The following is a 17,205-nucleotide window of genomic DNA, read 5'->3' as shown; positions in this document are numbered from 1 at the left end:
TGAACAGTGGGTGCTCAGTGAAAGATGCTGGTAATTATTAATGGACTTCTGTACTGCTTTGTTATATTAGTCACTCTCCTGCTCTGTAGTTAATATATAGTTGTTAAATCAGGTAAATACTGTATTCAGTCTATTATAGGAAGAATATATATATATTCTTCATATATATAATATATATTCTCAATACATGTTGCAAGAAACAAATAAATTGCATGAGATTGATACTTTAGTTTCAAGTTTGATGAGCCTCTTCTAGTCTCCCACATCACTTTGATGGTCTTATGTAATAAAAATGAGTCCTGTTTTGTTACTGATTTGCTCACCAATGGTGTGGATTTAGTGAAAATTTGTGGCACCTTTTACTTCATATTTTTCTTTTTGTTTGCAGTAGAATTCACATGATCATGAGACTAAGCATTGGTCCCCAGGTCTTTGGTCTAAGCAAAGTGAAGGGAAAGCTTGAGAATATTCAGATAATTTCCCAATGAGAAAATAAATATCAATTTTTATTCCCTTCCTCCATCTACAATGCCAACTTCCATACCAAAACTGTTTTTCCCCTAAACATTGCTAAACATCTAGTTATTCTGAAACATCTAGCTATTTGATGAGGTTTTTAAAATTTTTGCTGTTTGGCTCTATACAGAGGGAGACTTTCTCTGTTTCCAAAGGAAACAGTGAAAATGAGGGTGAAAGTGATTAGAAGTGGGATTTAGGTAATATGCATTTTGTGTCTGAACTAGCGTTTTTGCAGATCTGATGAGATTTGAAAACCATTAGTATTCTTGAAGAAGCATCATAATTGCATTAATTCCTGAAGAAACATCATCTGTCTTTGAAAGGTGGTGCTTAGGGAGTTAGTCACTTTAAAACAATTTGAGATCCTTGGCTGGCAGAGCTGATAACTTACAAAATAAGTCTCTCAAACAATCCTTTAAATAACCCAAATCACCTGTTTGTCAGTTCTCTTTTATAAATCATGCTAGACTTTACCGTAGGTAACTTGGGACAGAATTTTCTTCTTTCCAGGAGTTTAAACTGAAATAGATGACTGTGTTCATAGCTCTTCTAAGTTTCTGCTTGGAAGTATAGTTCCAAATATGCACCCTTCCAGCCTTTTAAGTCTTCATGATGTAGAAATTTTTCCTGGGTCAGGGATAGAGAACTGATTGCTGTGAATTGGTTTTTTTTTTTTAAATAATTTTTTAAAAATGTTTATTTTTTTTAATTTTCCCACTGTACAGCAAGGGGGTCAAGTTATCCTTACATGTATACATTACCATTACTTTTTTTTTCCCCACTCTTTGTTCTGTTGCAACATGAGTATCTAGACAAAGTTCTCAATGCTACTCTGATTGCTGTGAATTATATTACAAGACTCTGTAATTACTTTGAAGACTCCAGAGAACCCATTGGGTTGCCAGGGAGTTTTCTGTCTTCCCCACCTAGCCACAGAATGTCCTTAGAAATTGAATAACAGAAAAAAATCATGCCTTGAATATACAAAGCCTTTTTCAGTATACAAAATATTTGCATAATGGATATCTCATATTGATTTCCATAAGGGAAGCCTAGCATATATTATCCCCATTTTTCAGATGACAAAATTCTGGTACTGAGAAGTCACACAATTTACTAATAGTTCTCAAGAGCAGAGCAGGGAATTTGAATCTGAATAACCTTTTCTGCAAAAACTGATACCCTTTCTTACTATGCCTATGTACTGGGGGGCATTTTACTTTAAAATTTTACTTCCAACCTCTTTCTTCTATCCTACAGTTCGCTTATAGAAATACTCATTTGTCTTTATGAAAACTAGGCACATTATGTATTTATTGGGAAGATTATTCAATTTGCTTTACTGTGCACTTAAGGAGAGGATATGAAGGCTTTTTAAAAAAGTAACTCAATTTTTTAAATTGCATGATCGATACATTCCCAATGCTGGACGTTTGGAAAGAAGCAAAAAGCGTTTCTAAAACAAACAAACAAAAACAACCATCATTATTGGAGATCACCAATGTTTAGTATTTTGGGGGTTTTTTGAAGATTTTTGTTCATGGCATACTTCTTTTAGGATGCTTTTCCTCATCTTCATGTTATAGTTCAGCCTGACACACATAAGATTTGACTTTATGTACTCCAGATAAACAAATGAAAAAAAAATTAACCTAAGCAAAGCAGGATCAAGAAGCTGTATCAGGAGTTCCTGCTGTGGCTCAGCAGGTTATGAAACCCGACTAGTATCCATGAGCATGTGGGTTCAGTCCCTAGCCTGGCTCAGTGGGTTAAGGATCCATTGTTGCTGTGAGCTGTGGTGTAGGTCACAGATGCAGCCTGGATCTGGCATTACTGTGGCTGTGCTGTAGGCTGGCAGCTGCAGCCCCAATTCGACCCCTAGCCTGGGAACTTGCATATGCTGCGGGTGTGGCCCTGAAAAAGAAAAAATAAAAAAAAGAAGCTGTATCAGCTGCTTTTATCAGGCCACAAAGGAGACAAAGAAGAGTCTGGAAGATTTTGGATTTTTTTTTCAAATTATCCACATTATAAAGACCTCTCTTTCTCTGCTACCATAGATTGTCAGAGGTTCCCAAACTAGTTGCAGTTACATTATTAAACACCTATTCTGCTTTCTTCCCCCAGGTTTTGAAGTTCATGACCACATGGATGTATCTAATAACTGAAGGATACCTGGGGACATGGTGGTCCTTTAGAGAGCACATCTAAATTACTGGCTGAGTGTCCAGTTTGCCACTCAACATAGGACATTGTGCGGTTCTGTCTGTCGGAAGGCTCCTGCTAAATTTCCCCCGCCATGCTGTCTTTATTAGCTTGAACTCCTTTCCTAAAATGGTCCTTCTGTTGATCCTGTCAGTCCTGCTTTTGAAAGAAGATGTCCGTGGGAGTGCACAGTCGAGTGAGAGGAGGGTGGTGGCCCACATGCCGGGTGACATCATCATTGGGGCTCTCTTTTCCGTCCACCACCAGCCCACGGTGGATAAAGTCCACGAGCGGAAGTGCGGGGCGGTTCGAGAACAGTATGGCATTCAGAGGGTGGAGGCCATGCTGCACACCCTGGAAAGGATCAACTCGGACCCCACGCTCCTGCCCAACATCACGCTGGGCTGTGAGATAAGGGATTCCTGCTGGCATTCGGCCGTGGCCCTGGAGCAGAGCATTGAATTTATAAGGGACTCGCTCATTTCTTCAGAAGAGGAGGAAGGTTTGGTGCGCTGTGTGGACGGCTCTTCCTCTTCCTTCCGCTCCAAGAAGCCCATAGTTGGAGTCATTGGGCCCGGCTCCAGTTCCGTGGCCATTCAGGTCCAGAACTTGCTCCAGCTTTTCAACATACCTCAAATTGCATACTCGGCAACAAGCATGGATCTGAGCGACAAAACTCTGTTCAAGTACTTCATGAGGGTTGTGCCCTCAGATGCACAGCAAGCCCGGGCCATGGTGGACATCGTGAAGAGGTACAACTGGACCTACGTGTCAGCTGTGCACACGGAAGGTGAGGTGTCTTTAATTTTGTCCTATGCACCTGTTAGCGTCCCAGTTAAACTTTCAGGTTTTGGTGGGCTAAAATAGGCCTCCTTATTAGGGATCTTGTGAGCTGCTCAGTTACACCAGCTATGTCAGAAAGCACTGGATGACAGCTGTCTAGAGCAACATAGATCTAAGCTAACATGAGTGATGATGTGGCCATCATTTGGCAAAAGTGGAAATGTTTGGGATATGTATTGCATTATTTGTATGTCTGCTATAATGATGCTAGAGAGCTTTGAGTTTTGTAGATTTTCATTGAACTCACATTTTTAACATTTTAAGGTTGCTCTGAGTGCCTGTTTTGGGTTTTTGTTTTTGTTTTTGTTTTTTGATAGTTAAAGGGAGGTATGCATAAATACACACCAGGACTGAGGGCAGCCAGTTCTGGCCTGGATATGCTGTAGTAGAAAATTCCCAAACAGTTTAGTCTTACAACTATTTTTCAATAGCATGTATAGTTAAATCTTAAATGCAGATCTGTGTGAATTAGTTCTATCCTTGTATAGGACATACTCAGCAAGCGTAAGTTTTAATAATTCAACATTGGTTTGCTTTGAAATGTATGCTTCTTTATGCGCAAAACATAGGAAGGAAAGTATGGCTTGAGGCTTTACAGCAGATAGTAATAATATTAGCCCTTATTATTACTGATGGTGCTTTTAAAATACTTTTGTGTACATTATTTGTTAGTTTTCAACCAAGACTGTTGAGTGTAGGTTTGCTTTGACCTGCAGAAGTCAAGGTCCCCACACTGTGAGGCTTACTTATTATGCAACACTCTTTCTAGGATAACATATTGCATATACTAAACTCTACAGCATACCAAAGAAAGTACACAATACTTTGTGTAGCTCATTAATCATTGTTAGGACTAGTTGAGATTTTAAAATTCTACAACAACACTGTTCGAAACCATCAAATCTCGGGGGTTGAATTATTAGGAAATTAATGAAGTGACCAGAATCAGACTGCTTCAGAAATTGGGTGCCAATCACCAATTAGACACAGCATACTTTTCATTATCCAGGGGCATAATATGAATTTCACTGCATAGTCACTCTTAATAATTTTCAAAGCTGCACAAACATAAAATGTGCTTCTAAACTGGACTGAGACTCCTTTGTCTCTGGAAATTTTCATGCATAAGTTTATAGTTTACTTGGGTGTTGATACAGAAAGATTTGAGCAATGGCTGGGTGAACTGGGAGACCTTTGATATTTTTTTTCTAATGCTGAGCTCTTTCTTAGAAAACCACTGTTTCACGTGATTCTCACAACAAGCAGTGATATAGCTAATCCAAATATTTTATGCCCATTTTAAAAGACAAATGTTTTAAGAGTTTAAATAGTTCATCCGATAAATACCTGAGGGCAATTTCAGAGGCAGGAGCAGGGCTCCTAACTTCTGCTAACTTCTAGTTGACTGTCTTATTATAATTTAGTGGAACCCAATAGAATCACACCCAGAGGATACATTGTTGTAATACATATTATTAAGCCCAAATATAGAAAAGGCCCTCTGATGTCCTTATGTTTTACACAGCACTACCCTCAATGGGCATGCAGTCTGGCACAGGAGATGAATACATGCACTGATGCTTACATAATGCAAAATTCAAGATGACACAGAGTTACAAATATATTTCTAAAGTATAGCAGTTCACCAAAAAATTAAAAATAGAATTATCATTAAAAAAAAAAAAGTAAATCGAAGGAGAAAAAAAGTCACATCCTGCTCTGTGGTGACAGAGGCCACGGTGGAAATCTTAAAGAAGGAAATGAACGTGACAGTGGAATTTTAACAGGAATAATACTGATAATGGGTAAAAATTAAGGAGGCATGGATTTCTGGTAAAGGGCATGAGGAAATATGAGAAGGTGAAAAAGTAAAAAAATATGTTAGCAAAAGGCCAAGGATGAAGCTGTGTTTTGGTTTGCCTCAAATCAATCATAAATTTCATTAAGGACTTCCCTCTAGCTTCAGAAGAGTAGGTCCCAGTCCCATTGTAGGAGATGCTAATCCAAGATTGTGTTCAAAGAGAAACTCATCATCATGAATTTTGAGTCTTGCTAATTTCAGCCGTTTTTTTTCTTACCTAAATGTACACCAGTAGTGAGTGATATAATAAGATAAATTATAATGCATCCATACAATGTATTTTCACTCGCTATGTAGTGAGATCATAATGCTCTCCAAGATCATTTTAAGTGAAAAAAAGGCAAAGCACAGTTCTGTGTATATGGTACGTTATTTGCATATAATGGAGTTGGTGAAAACCATTTGATTGGATATTCATGGAATTGTTCTCGGAGAGAAGCAAAACTGATAATAGTTGTTCCTTCTGGGAAGGAATTCTAAGGAGTTAGGGAATAGGGTGGTATGGAAGAGACTGTTTTTTGTGTAATTTTTACATGCGGACATTGGAAGTTGTGTATTATAAGCACAGGCTACCTATTGCAGCATAACAATTAAAATTTGTGGACTAAAAAATAAGTCAGAAAATTTGATTGCTAAATTCAGGCAAATTGAATTATTCTTCCAAAAAATAGACCAATAGAAATTTTGTTGCCATATTTTGTCAAAATATTTGGAATATACCACCAGGATTCAGGGAGAACAAACTGAATATGGACATTAAGGACTAGAATAAATACTCTTATTGTTTTATGTGGTTTGGTCAAGAGATATTTATATTGCTTGGATCCTAAGCAAGTATGTGGCTAATGAAGTTATGTGGTATTATGTCTTATAGGAGCAGTGTGGTAGGAAGTTTTACAAGGTAAAATTTACCTCCAGGATGACAAAAATGCTTGAGTGTAGCAAGATACAGCTCTGTTGGGTACTGTGGAAGTCTCCATGGTAATTGATATGTGGCTTTCTGTTGCCTAGCCCTTAAGGAAGCCCCTGCAGAATTTTCCGTGAAATGACAAAGCCATTTCTTACGTGAGCTTCCTTCTGTTGGCTGGATTGGGGCAATTCGCTCTAGTCCTCCATCACCCAATCCCGGTATCTCAAACTTACTCCTTTATCTGTTTAGTTGTCTTCTTTTGCTCAGTTGAGATTCCTCTTTCTTGAAATGTATGGAAATTTCCAGATGCTTTCACCCAAAGCATTGAGGTCTATGAAAAGATGTTTCCTTATTTTCAAAAAATGCCTTTTTCCTCCCCTGTTGCCCATTTATGTTATACTTAAACGTGGAAGTATTTTGTCACTCAGGCCTCTGGGCAGCTGTCACAAGGGGTTCCTTCAAGAAGGTGTGTAGTATCACAGAATTTCAGAGGAGAACACAGGGGGACCTGGGTTTCAGCTTCAAGGTTAATCTCCTATACTTTTGTTTCCTTCATTTATGTTTTTGGTAGGCTACGGAACTATATATTTACGGTGGCTTGTTATACAGAAATATTGCCCAAGATTTCAAGACAAAGAGATTAAATGTATGAAAACAAAGATAAAAATATATTTTAAAGGCAGACCATACTAGCTCTTCAACTGTATGGAGGAAAGGAACATGCAATGACTGAGGAGAAAAAATTGTACTCCTTTTAAAGGAGTCAGTCCAGTTGCCACACATTCTGCTCTAAGAAAACGTTAAGAGGTCCTTTGCACTTAATCTTTGGAAACCTTGGTGCTGGTGCCTATGATGGTACAGTCAGTGGTGCTTGCCTGTTTAGGGATGTGGCAGATCAATACCTTTGGCTCTGATGACTTCTATTTTTGACCCCTTTGGTTTGTAACTTGATAATTCCCTTCCACTCTCAGGGACTACCAGCTTTGTGACTGCTGTGGTCAATAGAATTTGGTGGAAATGAGGATTTTCTTCCTAGTCTGTCTGTCTTGGAACCCTGAAATCGCCATGTGAATGATGAGCATTGCCAGGTCTTCCAGATAAGGCTGTCTACAATCACTTGACCTCAGCTGTGTGAGAGCACCCAATGAAGGGCCACCATTGCCTTCTTAACCCTCGGTCAATTTCATTCACATAATAGAGCCCAACTGAAATAGAAACATTACCCACCTAACCGTAAATTCATGTGCAATAATAAACACCTTCAAGATAGAGTCCAGTACAAGCATTTTCATACCAATGACTTTAAACTTGACCCCCCTCCCAAATAGGATACTACTACAGTGTTTGAACTTCAAAATCAAAACAAAACACATGTATCAACATGCATTAATATTCTTGGAATAAATGCCACGGGCAAGAAAGAACATTTTAAATGCTTCCCCTATACTTCTTGTTCAAAGCTAGAAATTCAATTCTGCCCTTAAAGTTGGAATGCTTTAAATAGTCGGGCACTTGCATGTATTCCATTATTACATGCTTCTACTTGATATAGCTCAGTTTCCTTGAGAAAAGTAATTAACAATTGGCTTTTACGCACAAACCATATGTATTGTACTTTATGGATGACTTACAGGATGTTCATACTTCACAATTTTTGCTGACTTTAGTTGAAACTTCACTGTACATCCCCAGGGCTTGTCAGAGTGCCTAGCACATAATAGGTACCCAAAGATGGTTTGGTGAATAGATGTATTTGTGCTAAAATAGTACCTGGCGGACTTCCCACTGTTGAGCAGTGGAAACAAATCCAGCTGGTACCCATGAGGATGCGGGTTCTATCCCTGGCCTCGTTAAGTGGATCGGGGATTCCTTGTGCGGTGAGCTGTGGTGTAGGTCGCAGACGCAGCTGCAGATTGGATCTGGTGTTGCTGTGGCTGTGCCAGCAGCTGTAGCTCTGATTTGACCCCCAGGCTGGGAACCTCCATATGCTACAGGTGTGGCCCTAAAAAGCAGAAAAAAAAATAGTACCCATCTTGCTATTAATAAATATATAGCATGTGGACAAATAGCAGGCACTTGTAATTTTTCACAGTTTTGCTTCTTGATAAAAATGAAGTGCCAGAATGCCTCCCTTGATTAATTGTAAAATGCTATTCACACCCCACTCCTTTTTTTTGTTTGCACTCATTCTTGAATTTGTTATTTCCACCTAATGATAAAGGAATGCTAATTTGTTCTAGCCGCAAAAACATCTCTGTGATGCTCTGAGGGAAAGAAATGTACCAGTAAGTTGTATTGGAAATGTGACATCATCAAAACATTATCTTCAGGCTAACTTTCAAATTATGCTATGGTTTTTCCATCAACTATTTAAAAATGTGATAGCAATCAAGCTTTGATTGAAAGACCTTCAGTGTGATTCATAGTCTGTGTGTTTAGTATGCCTTGTAAAAAGTGGGAACACACTCTTCCTATCCTACCTTTTCTACTAATTGTGATTGCATTAAGACCGTAATTTAGTTTGGGAAGACGAGACATGTCATACATTACTGAGTACTTTTTAAAGGGGGTTTTCATTTTGTTTCTCTAGGGATTGAATAGTGTTGAGTTGAGGTGAATGTCGAGATGGTCATGATGATAAATGCGACATAAAAACTGCTCTTAGCTTTATAGAATATTAGCACTGGAAGGGTCATGGGCAAGCATTTAATAACCTCTTCGTCTTATATTAAAAAAAGAGAGAGAAACAATGAGGACAAGTAATTTGACCTTACTTGTACATAAGCGTTAACAGAGTTTTGTCTTGGGTCCAGAATTTTGTTTCCATGTCATTGTTGAGGATTGTTACTCTCCATTGTGCCCTGGTATTAACTCTCTGTTCATTGCTTTATTTCTTTTCCCTTCATCTCCCTGATGCCAATCTGCTGAAAGTTTTAATGCCTATTTTTAAATGATAGCGGGGACACAAATGAATTAGTTTATATAAAAATTAGCTTGGAGACATAGCCTGGTCTCTTTGCTCTGTTTTTTTTTTTTTAACTTCTTAAATATTTTTATTTTATTTAACAGCATCAACTTTAAGATTATTATTATTTTTTTAATAGTTATTTTCCCAATACAATTTTTTTCCTACTGTACAGCATGGTGACCCAGTTACACATACATGTACACATTCTGTTTTCTCACATTATCATGCTCCATCATAAGTGACTAGACATAGTTCCCAGTGCTACACAGCAGGATCTCATTGCTAATCCATTCCAAAGGCAATAGTTTGTATCTATTAACCCCAAGCTCCCCAACCACCCCACTCCCTCCCCCCTCCCCCTTGGCAACCACAAGTCTATTCTGCAAGTCTGTGATTTTCTTTTCTGTGGAAAGGTTCATTTGTGCCAGATATTAGATTCCAGATATAAGTGACATCATATGATATTTGTCTTTCTCTTTCTGACTTACCTTACGCAGTATGACCTGTACGTCAAATGAAGTGCTTCTTTGCCTAGGTCATTGCAGGTTTGCAGAAACCTTGAGTATCTTTCCTTTGCTTCACAAAAATTCTGAAAACAGTCCCCCCAAATCTTATAAATATGAATTGATTGGATAATTATGTTGGTTGCTGTGGATCACAATACATAAGTAGCATTCTTCATTAAATTATATCATGGATCCATAATCTGGGGGAGACAGTGGTAACGCTCATAGTAAAAAAGCAGTTTTTCATAGTCATTCATCATTGTAGGAAACTTCATTGTTGGTAGTGAAAGAAACACACGTAGCACCAGGAAGTTGTGTCCAGTGGGGGTGCTACTTCTTATCTTTCCTTCCAGATAGAGGAGCCTGTGGACTCTTAGCTGGCACCCTCTAACCTCGCTCATCTTAGCTGGTACCCTCTAACCTCTCTCAGAGATAAAAATGAGATCCATTGACATATCTAGCCGTGGCCAGGGCAAGATCTTCCCTATCTTCAGGATGGTGGTTGTTGTTATTACAAGTTCCTACTTAATCTCTGACTTACCTATAAAAGAGCCATGCCTGAGATTACATGCCTGTTTCCACTTTCTCGGGCATTACTGCTGTCTCTTCACTACTGAAAATCCCAGAATTTCCCCATGAATACTCCATACCCAGGACACCTATGGTGAGGGAACTTTGTTTTCAGAGGATGTCACCATACTGCTCCCCCAACACACACAAATAATTGGCTGGGGTGATGTGCAAATGTGGGCACTGCAGTTCCGACTAATCAGGTGCTTCTTTCCATGTGCAGATAATCTCAGAGCAAGTATCCCTGTTGGGTATTTGGGTTGTACCCATTTTAAGGATGGGAACGGCATGAATTGTGTGTTTTTCCTTGGTCTTCCTTATTCCAGGAATCACAGAATGACGTTATTGTCCGAGCTTTAGAATTTCAGTATTCAGAGGTCCGTTCATTCTGTTTATTGAGCTGGTCTGGTGACTCAGTTCTTTGGTCATCATAACCTTATTATTATTTTCTAGGTTTATAATGTTTCATAATGAGTAACAGACATTGCTTTTGACTGAGGAAAGCTGTGGGGTAGGGGGACATGGTGTGAGGTCTTTATGGTGCTAAACAATTTCTGCACAGCAAACTCTACCCTACGTACCTGAAGCAAGCACATTAAAAAAAAAAAAAGAAGGATAGAGAGCCAAAAAGTTCTAGAAAGAGAATCTTTACCCTTCTTTTTCTCTCTTTCTCTCTCTTATTTACCATATTTTCTTCATCTCTTCCTTAGGTACTAGAAGTTTTTATATTTTATAGGCAGTTTGGTTATTCTGGTCAAGAATAATAACCTCGTTGCCCCACTAAATTGGAAGTGAATGTATGAAAGATGAGGATAATATTAATAATATCTCAGAAGTGGAAAAATTAAATGACAAGGACAAGTTTTACTAAAAGAAGTACCACTGATATCAGAGCTAGGAGTATTGCATAACTCTGATAAAGTCCCATCAACGCTTTCATTCATTTGTCACATTAAAAGGATCTAGAAAGGATGATCCTGAATATTCCTTCCAAGTTTTGCCTTCTGTGACTTGCTCTTCTCATGCTTCCGCCAACCACATCTGAGCTAGACTAAATGTTGGGCATCGCATTTAAAATAAACTCAAAGGAGAGTGTCCAGAAGGCTCATGGGATTTGAAATTCTGTCTTCAGAAGATAAATTGAGCAGAGAGATTGTCAGGGACCTGACTCCTACTTTTAGGTATTTGGAAAATTCAGGTGGAAAGAAGCTGGACTCACTCACTCTATGACTGGGAGCATTACAATGAGAGCTAATTTCTGAAATGCTGGTTCAATTTTAAAGAGGATATTTTTTGTTCATTAACAGAACCATTCAATGAAAGAATTGCCTCTCTTAGGAGGTAGTGAGTCAGTTCTTAGGAACTCCTGTGCACAAGCCTGCAGTACATAACCACAGGGAGGGGCTTCAGAAGGATGAGCTTAAACCTCAGTTGCAAGAGGAGGGAGTTGGACTGTATGTCCTTTATGATAACGCCCATTCTGCGCAAATGTCAGTTAATTGAGATTCTATTATTCTGTGAGTTAAAACATGATCACATGTACTATAACATTGTCATTAATTTCCTAGTTGATGCCTTTCTCCCATAACACAGTCTGATATAAGCTACCGTTTTTTAGGTTAGAGAATAGATATGGAAAGAGGACGTGATTTTTTCACATAATATTGCAGCTCCTCAGTGGCAGACCAAGAATTTGGACCCAAGGCCAGCTCTCTTTAATTACACCCATCCTTTTATACTGGGAGTAATTGAGAATGCACATTTATTGATTTTCTCCCCTCCATAGGAAACCAGAAGACACTGTTCATTTCCCTACTTAGAAAATCTTTTGAGCATATTTCGTCTTTTTATCTGGCTTTGAAAGCAGTGCCTTTCCTTATTCCCATGGAAGGATTTAATGACAGTAAAAAGTAAATAAATTAAGGAGGAGGCATGTGGCAACAAGTTGACCTGATAGAAGACCTTTTAGTGAGTCTGATGATAAGTACAGACTGTACCTGGTTGTTTCTATTTGCATCTCCTTTGCAGACGGCACAGCCACAATCCATCCTTTGGATGCCAATTATGAGAGGAAGCCGTATGGTGCGAATTTTTTAAGAGCAGGAAGACATATTGTGAAATGCTCTAGCCTTATGTATGAAAAACTTCTTTGGAATTCATCAGGACTAGGAGTTATGAAATCTCATTTTGGAACATTTGCAAATACTCCAGAAAGACTTCTCAATTTAACCAAATGTTGAATTGAGAAGACTTTTTTGGCAACAGATGTGATATGCTCATCTTAAGGGACTTTGAAACCAGAGATTGTGCCCCAGTGATGCATTTTAGGCATCAGTTTTCACACATACACAAAGGATTTTTACAAGGAGAGAATGGCTAGTTGGTGTTTTGCTTTGTTTTGTTTTTTTTCAAAAACTGCATCACGACCCATGAATTAATTGTAAAAACTGATTTAGCGGGCTGAGACCAGCAGTTAAGATAGAGTAGAATAAAATAGGATAGAGTAGAATAAAAATATCAGCATATTATATGACAGTAAGAGTGGGTATTTCTTGTAAATTTTTATTTTAGTTGCACAGGGCTGTATGTGTCCTGTGGTTACCATTTACATTGTTTTTCTTACTATGTCTTATAGCTTAAAAGAAAAGCTTAAATAGTTCCCATTGTGCCTCAGCGGTAATGAACCTGACTAGTATCCATGAGGATGTGCTAGTTTGATTCCTGTTCTCGCTCAGTGGGTTACAGATCTGGTGTTGCCATGAACTGAGGTGTGGGTTGCAGATGCGGCTCAGATCCTGCATGGCTGTGGCTGTAGCTGGCAGCTGCAGCTCTGATTCAACCCCTACCCTGGGAACTTCTATCTCCTCTAGGTGTGGCCCTAAAAAGCAACAAACAAACAAGCAAACAAAAAACAGATAAGAAAAAAGGAAAGCTTTCAAGCAACTTTACTTTTCCCCTTAGCATCATTAATAATTTCTTTTGCTAGAGAAATGCAATTCACATACACAGGTTTGTTTCTTTGGTTATATAACTTCTTCTGTGACAGTGTCATTTGGTCTGTCTCTCCTGGATGGATGGGGTTTAAGGTTTATCATCAGAAACAAGCAAGAATTCCAAGGCACCCATGGTGGGAAATGGTAGAGACTTAGAGCAACATATAAGTAATTTACATATGGTTAATGATAAAGAGCATAAACAGCAATATGGGACAAGGTCCAAGACATGAGTCCAGGAATTAGAGGCAACGTCCCAGTCCTAGTTTTTAATCAGAGAATAAAACAGGCTTGGGGATATTTTATTCTTTGAACATCCCCAATACAGTATGGGAAGAAATAAGTGCCAGAATATATTAGTAATTTTGGTATTAAAAATTTGCATATAGCACATTAACACATCTGACCCCCTCTAACACAAATGTACACATAAACACATAAAATACAATATGATTCATTTGTGCTATTTATAAGGTGATTCCTTGGGTATATAAAACAAATCATGACACATACATCATGTGATGTATGTAAGGAGGCACAAGTTTAAACCTATAAAGTGACGGTCGTCTTTCAGTTTTCTCCGTGTTTCCAGTGATTATATGTCTAATCTCATCTGATATATATCAAGTCTAATTTTAAGGTCTCTTTGGAATGTGAAGATCAGGCCAAATACCATTAGTAAAATAAAGTGAGGTAAGATGTGAGGGGGCACCTTTAGCAGTAAAAGTTGTACCATGAGATGGGCAAGCTCCAGTGGAGTCATGACCTTAAATGAAATTCAGTGTGTTGCAAAGACATCTCAGGAATCTGTGTTTCTTGACCCTTTGGAAGTATTCCAGTAGGAACGTCAGCAGGTTTGAATGAAAATCCTGGTTAATGTTCTTGCTAGCTGGAGGAACTTTGGACAAGTCACTTAATTTAGTTCCCTCCTCATCAAATTGAAATAAAATAATACTTGCCCCATAAGAGTGTTGTGAAAAGTAAATATAAAGCAGTTAATGTTAAGTTTGGCACCAAAACAACGTACTCACTGAGGACTTTCTGAATTAGGCTGCCAAGGACTTGCTTTGCCTTATCTTGGACGTGAAGAAAAACCCATCAATAATGTTTTGGTTTGGCTTTGCTGAGATGGAAAATTAGCCAGGAAAGGGACCAGTAAATATAGGGAGTTTTAGATTCTTCCTGATTTTCCTTTTGGAAGGTGTGTCTGGAGTTGTATAACACAGGGTGCTTAGTGTGTTGGAACAATTATAACTAGATCCCACAATCTCTCCTCCAGTTGCTGAGGCACATTATGGTGTCGTAAAATGAGCAGGGTCTGGAAAGCCCCAGAGCTTTTAGACTGTTTAACACAGTTATCTTTGGGTGGGGGTGTGTGTGTGTGTGTGTGTGTGTGTAGGGGGTGTGGAAACAGGAGATGGAAGGAGGAAAGCTTATGCTGTACTTTAAGTGCTTCTGAATTGTTTTCACTTTTATAAAAAGCATGAATATATTTTGTAGCACAATGCTTATATAATGTCTTTGTAAATTTCAAATTGGACATGCTCAACACCTCTACTAGGCAATACCTGCAATGTTGTCCATGAAAGCTAAGTTATGGCACATCGAGGCATGTCATAGGCTTGAGCATAGAGACAAAAGGATATCATTTGGACCTTAGGAAATAAAACAGACTGTATTTAACAGCCATGCTAATTTGGAAAAAAACCTGATGCTCTCTTACACATCATTGTAACTCAAATATAACAATGACAATGATAATAACTATTGTTTATCAAATATTTAATGTTATAAGAACTCACATTTTTATAATCTATGAAGTGATATCAGGATATAAATTGTTGTGCTATTATTAGTATGTGATTAATGCTGTCTGAAAGTTAGTCCTTCCTCAAAGCCGCAATGAAAAATAGAACATAGAGGAAAAAGGGTGTGTCCGTGTTCCTTTTCTCAAGGACTCTAAAAAACAAGTATTTGTAGCCTTTGACAGTTTCTTCATAAACTTCCATTTCTTTGGTTATGTAACTTCTTCTCAAATGTTATGTATCTTTTTTTTTTAAATTTCTTTTTTTTAATTATTATTATTTTTTTTCCCACTGTATAGCAAGGGGGTCAGGTTATCCTTACATGTATACATTACAATTACATTTTTTCCCCCACCCTTTCTTCTGTTGCAACATGAGTATCTAGACAAAGTTCTCAATGCTATTCAGCAGGATCTCCTTGTAAATCTATTCTAAGTTGTGTCTGATAAGCCCAAACTCCCCATCCCTCCCACTCCCTCCCCCTCCCATCAGGCAGCCACAAGTCTCTTCTCCAAGTCCATGATTTTCTTTTCTAAGGAGATGTTCATTTGTGCTGGATATTAGATTCCAGATATAAGTGATATCATATGGCATTTGTCTTTGTCTTTCTGGCTCATTTCACTCAGTATGAGAGTCTCTAGTTCCATCCATGTTGCTGCAAATGGCATTATGTCATTCTTTTTTATGGCTGAGTAGTATTCCATTGTGTATATATACCACTTCTTCCGAATCCAATCATCTGTCGATGGACATTTGGGTTGTTTCCATGTCCTGGCTATTGTGAATAGTGCTGCAATGAACATGCGGGTGCACGTGTCTCTTTTAAGTAGAGTTTTGTCCGGATAGATGCCCAAGAGTGGGATTGCGGGGTCATATGGAAGTTCTATGTATAGATTTCTAAGGTATCTCCAAACTGTTCTCCATAGTGGCTGTACCAGTTTACATTCCCACCAACAGTGTAGGAGGGTTCCCTTTTCTCCTCAGCCCCTCCAGCACTTGTTATTTGTGGATTTATTAATGATGGCCATTCTGACTGGTGTGAGGTGGTATCTCATGGTAGTTTTGATTTGCATTTCTCTTATAACCAGCGATGTTGAGCATTTTTCATGTGTTTGCTGGCCATCTGTATATCTTCCTTGGAGAAATGTCTATTCAGGTCTTTTGCCCATTTTTCCATTGATTGATTGGCTTTTTTGCTGTTGGGTTGTATCAGTTGTTTATATATTCTAGAGATGAAGTGCTTGTCGGTTGCATCATTTGAAACTATTTTCTCCCATTCTGAAAGTTGTCTTTTTGTTTTCTTTTGGGTTTCCTTTGCTGTGCAAAAGCTTTTCAGTTTGATGAGGTCCCATGGGTTTATTTTTGCTCTCATTTCGATTGCTTTGGGAGACTGACCTGAGAAAATCTTCATGATGTTGATGTCCGAGAGTGTTTTGCCTATGTTTTCTTCTAGGAGTTTGATGGTGTCCTGTCGTATATTTAAGTCTTTCAGCCATTTGGAGTTGATTTTTGTGCCTGGTGTGAGGGTGTGTTCTAGTTTCCTTGCTTTGCATGCAGCTGTCCAGGTTTCCCAGCAATGCTTGCTGAATAGACTTTCTTTTTCCCATTTGATGTTCTTGCCTCCCTTGTCAAAGATTAGTTGACCATAGGTGTCAGGGTTTATTTCCGGATTCTCTATTCTGTTCCATTGGTCTGTCTGTCTGTTTTGATACCAGTCCCACACTGTTTTGATGACTGTGGCTTTGTGGTATTTCTTGAAGTCTGGGAGAGTGATGCCTCCTGCTTGGTGTTTGTTTCTCAGGATTGCTTTGGAGATTCTGGGTCTTTTGTTGTTCCATATAAATGTTTGGATTGTTTGTTCTAGTTCTGTGAAAAATGTCCTGGGTAATTTGATAGGGATTGCATTGAATCTGTAGATTGCTTTGGGTAGTATGGCCATTTTTACAATATTAATTTTTCCAATCCAGGAGCATGGGATATCTTTCCATTTCTTTACATCTTCTTTGATTTCTTTGATTAAAGTTTTAT

General features: G+C 38.4%; 1 protein-coding gene across 1 annotated transcript in view; it reads left to right on the top strand.

Moving 5' to 3' along the window:
• The window catches only part of GRM5 (glutamate metabotropic receptor 5), a 519,570-nt gene that overhangs the window by 12,085 nt on the left and 490,280 nt on the right, over positions 1–17,205 (top strand). The window contains exon 2 of the mRNA XM_047753813.1: positions 2,644–3,511. Coding sequence (XP_047609769.1) covers positions 2,851–3,511 — 661 coding nt within the window. The 5' untranslated portion in view covers positions 2,644–2,850. The remainder of the gene's footprint in view (positions 1–2,643; positions 3,512–17,205) is intronic.

This window comes from Phacochoerus africanus, chromosome 11, assembly GCF_016906955.1.
Source record: "Phacochoerus africanus isolate WHEZ1 chromosome 11, ROS_Pafr_v1, whole genome shotgun sequence".
Classification (NCBI taxonomy): domain Eukaryota; kingdom Metazoa; phylum Chordata; class Mammalia; order Artiodactyla; family Suidae; genus Phacochoerus; species Phacochoerus africanus.
This window is presented reverse-complemented; position numbering and strand designations above follow the sequence as displayed.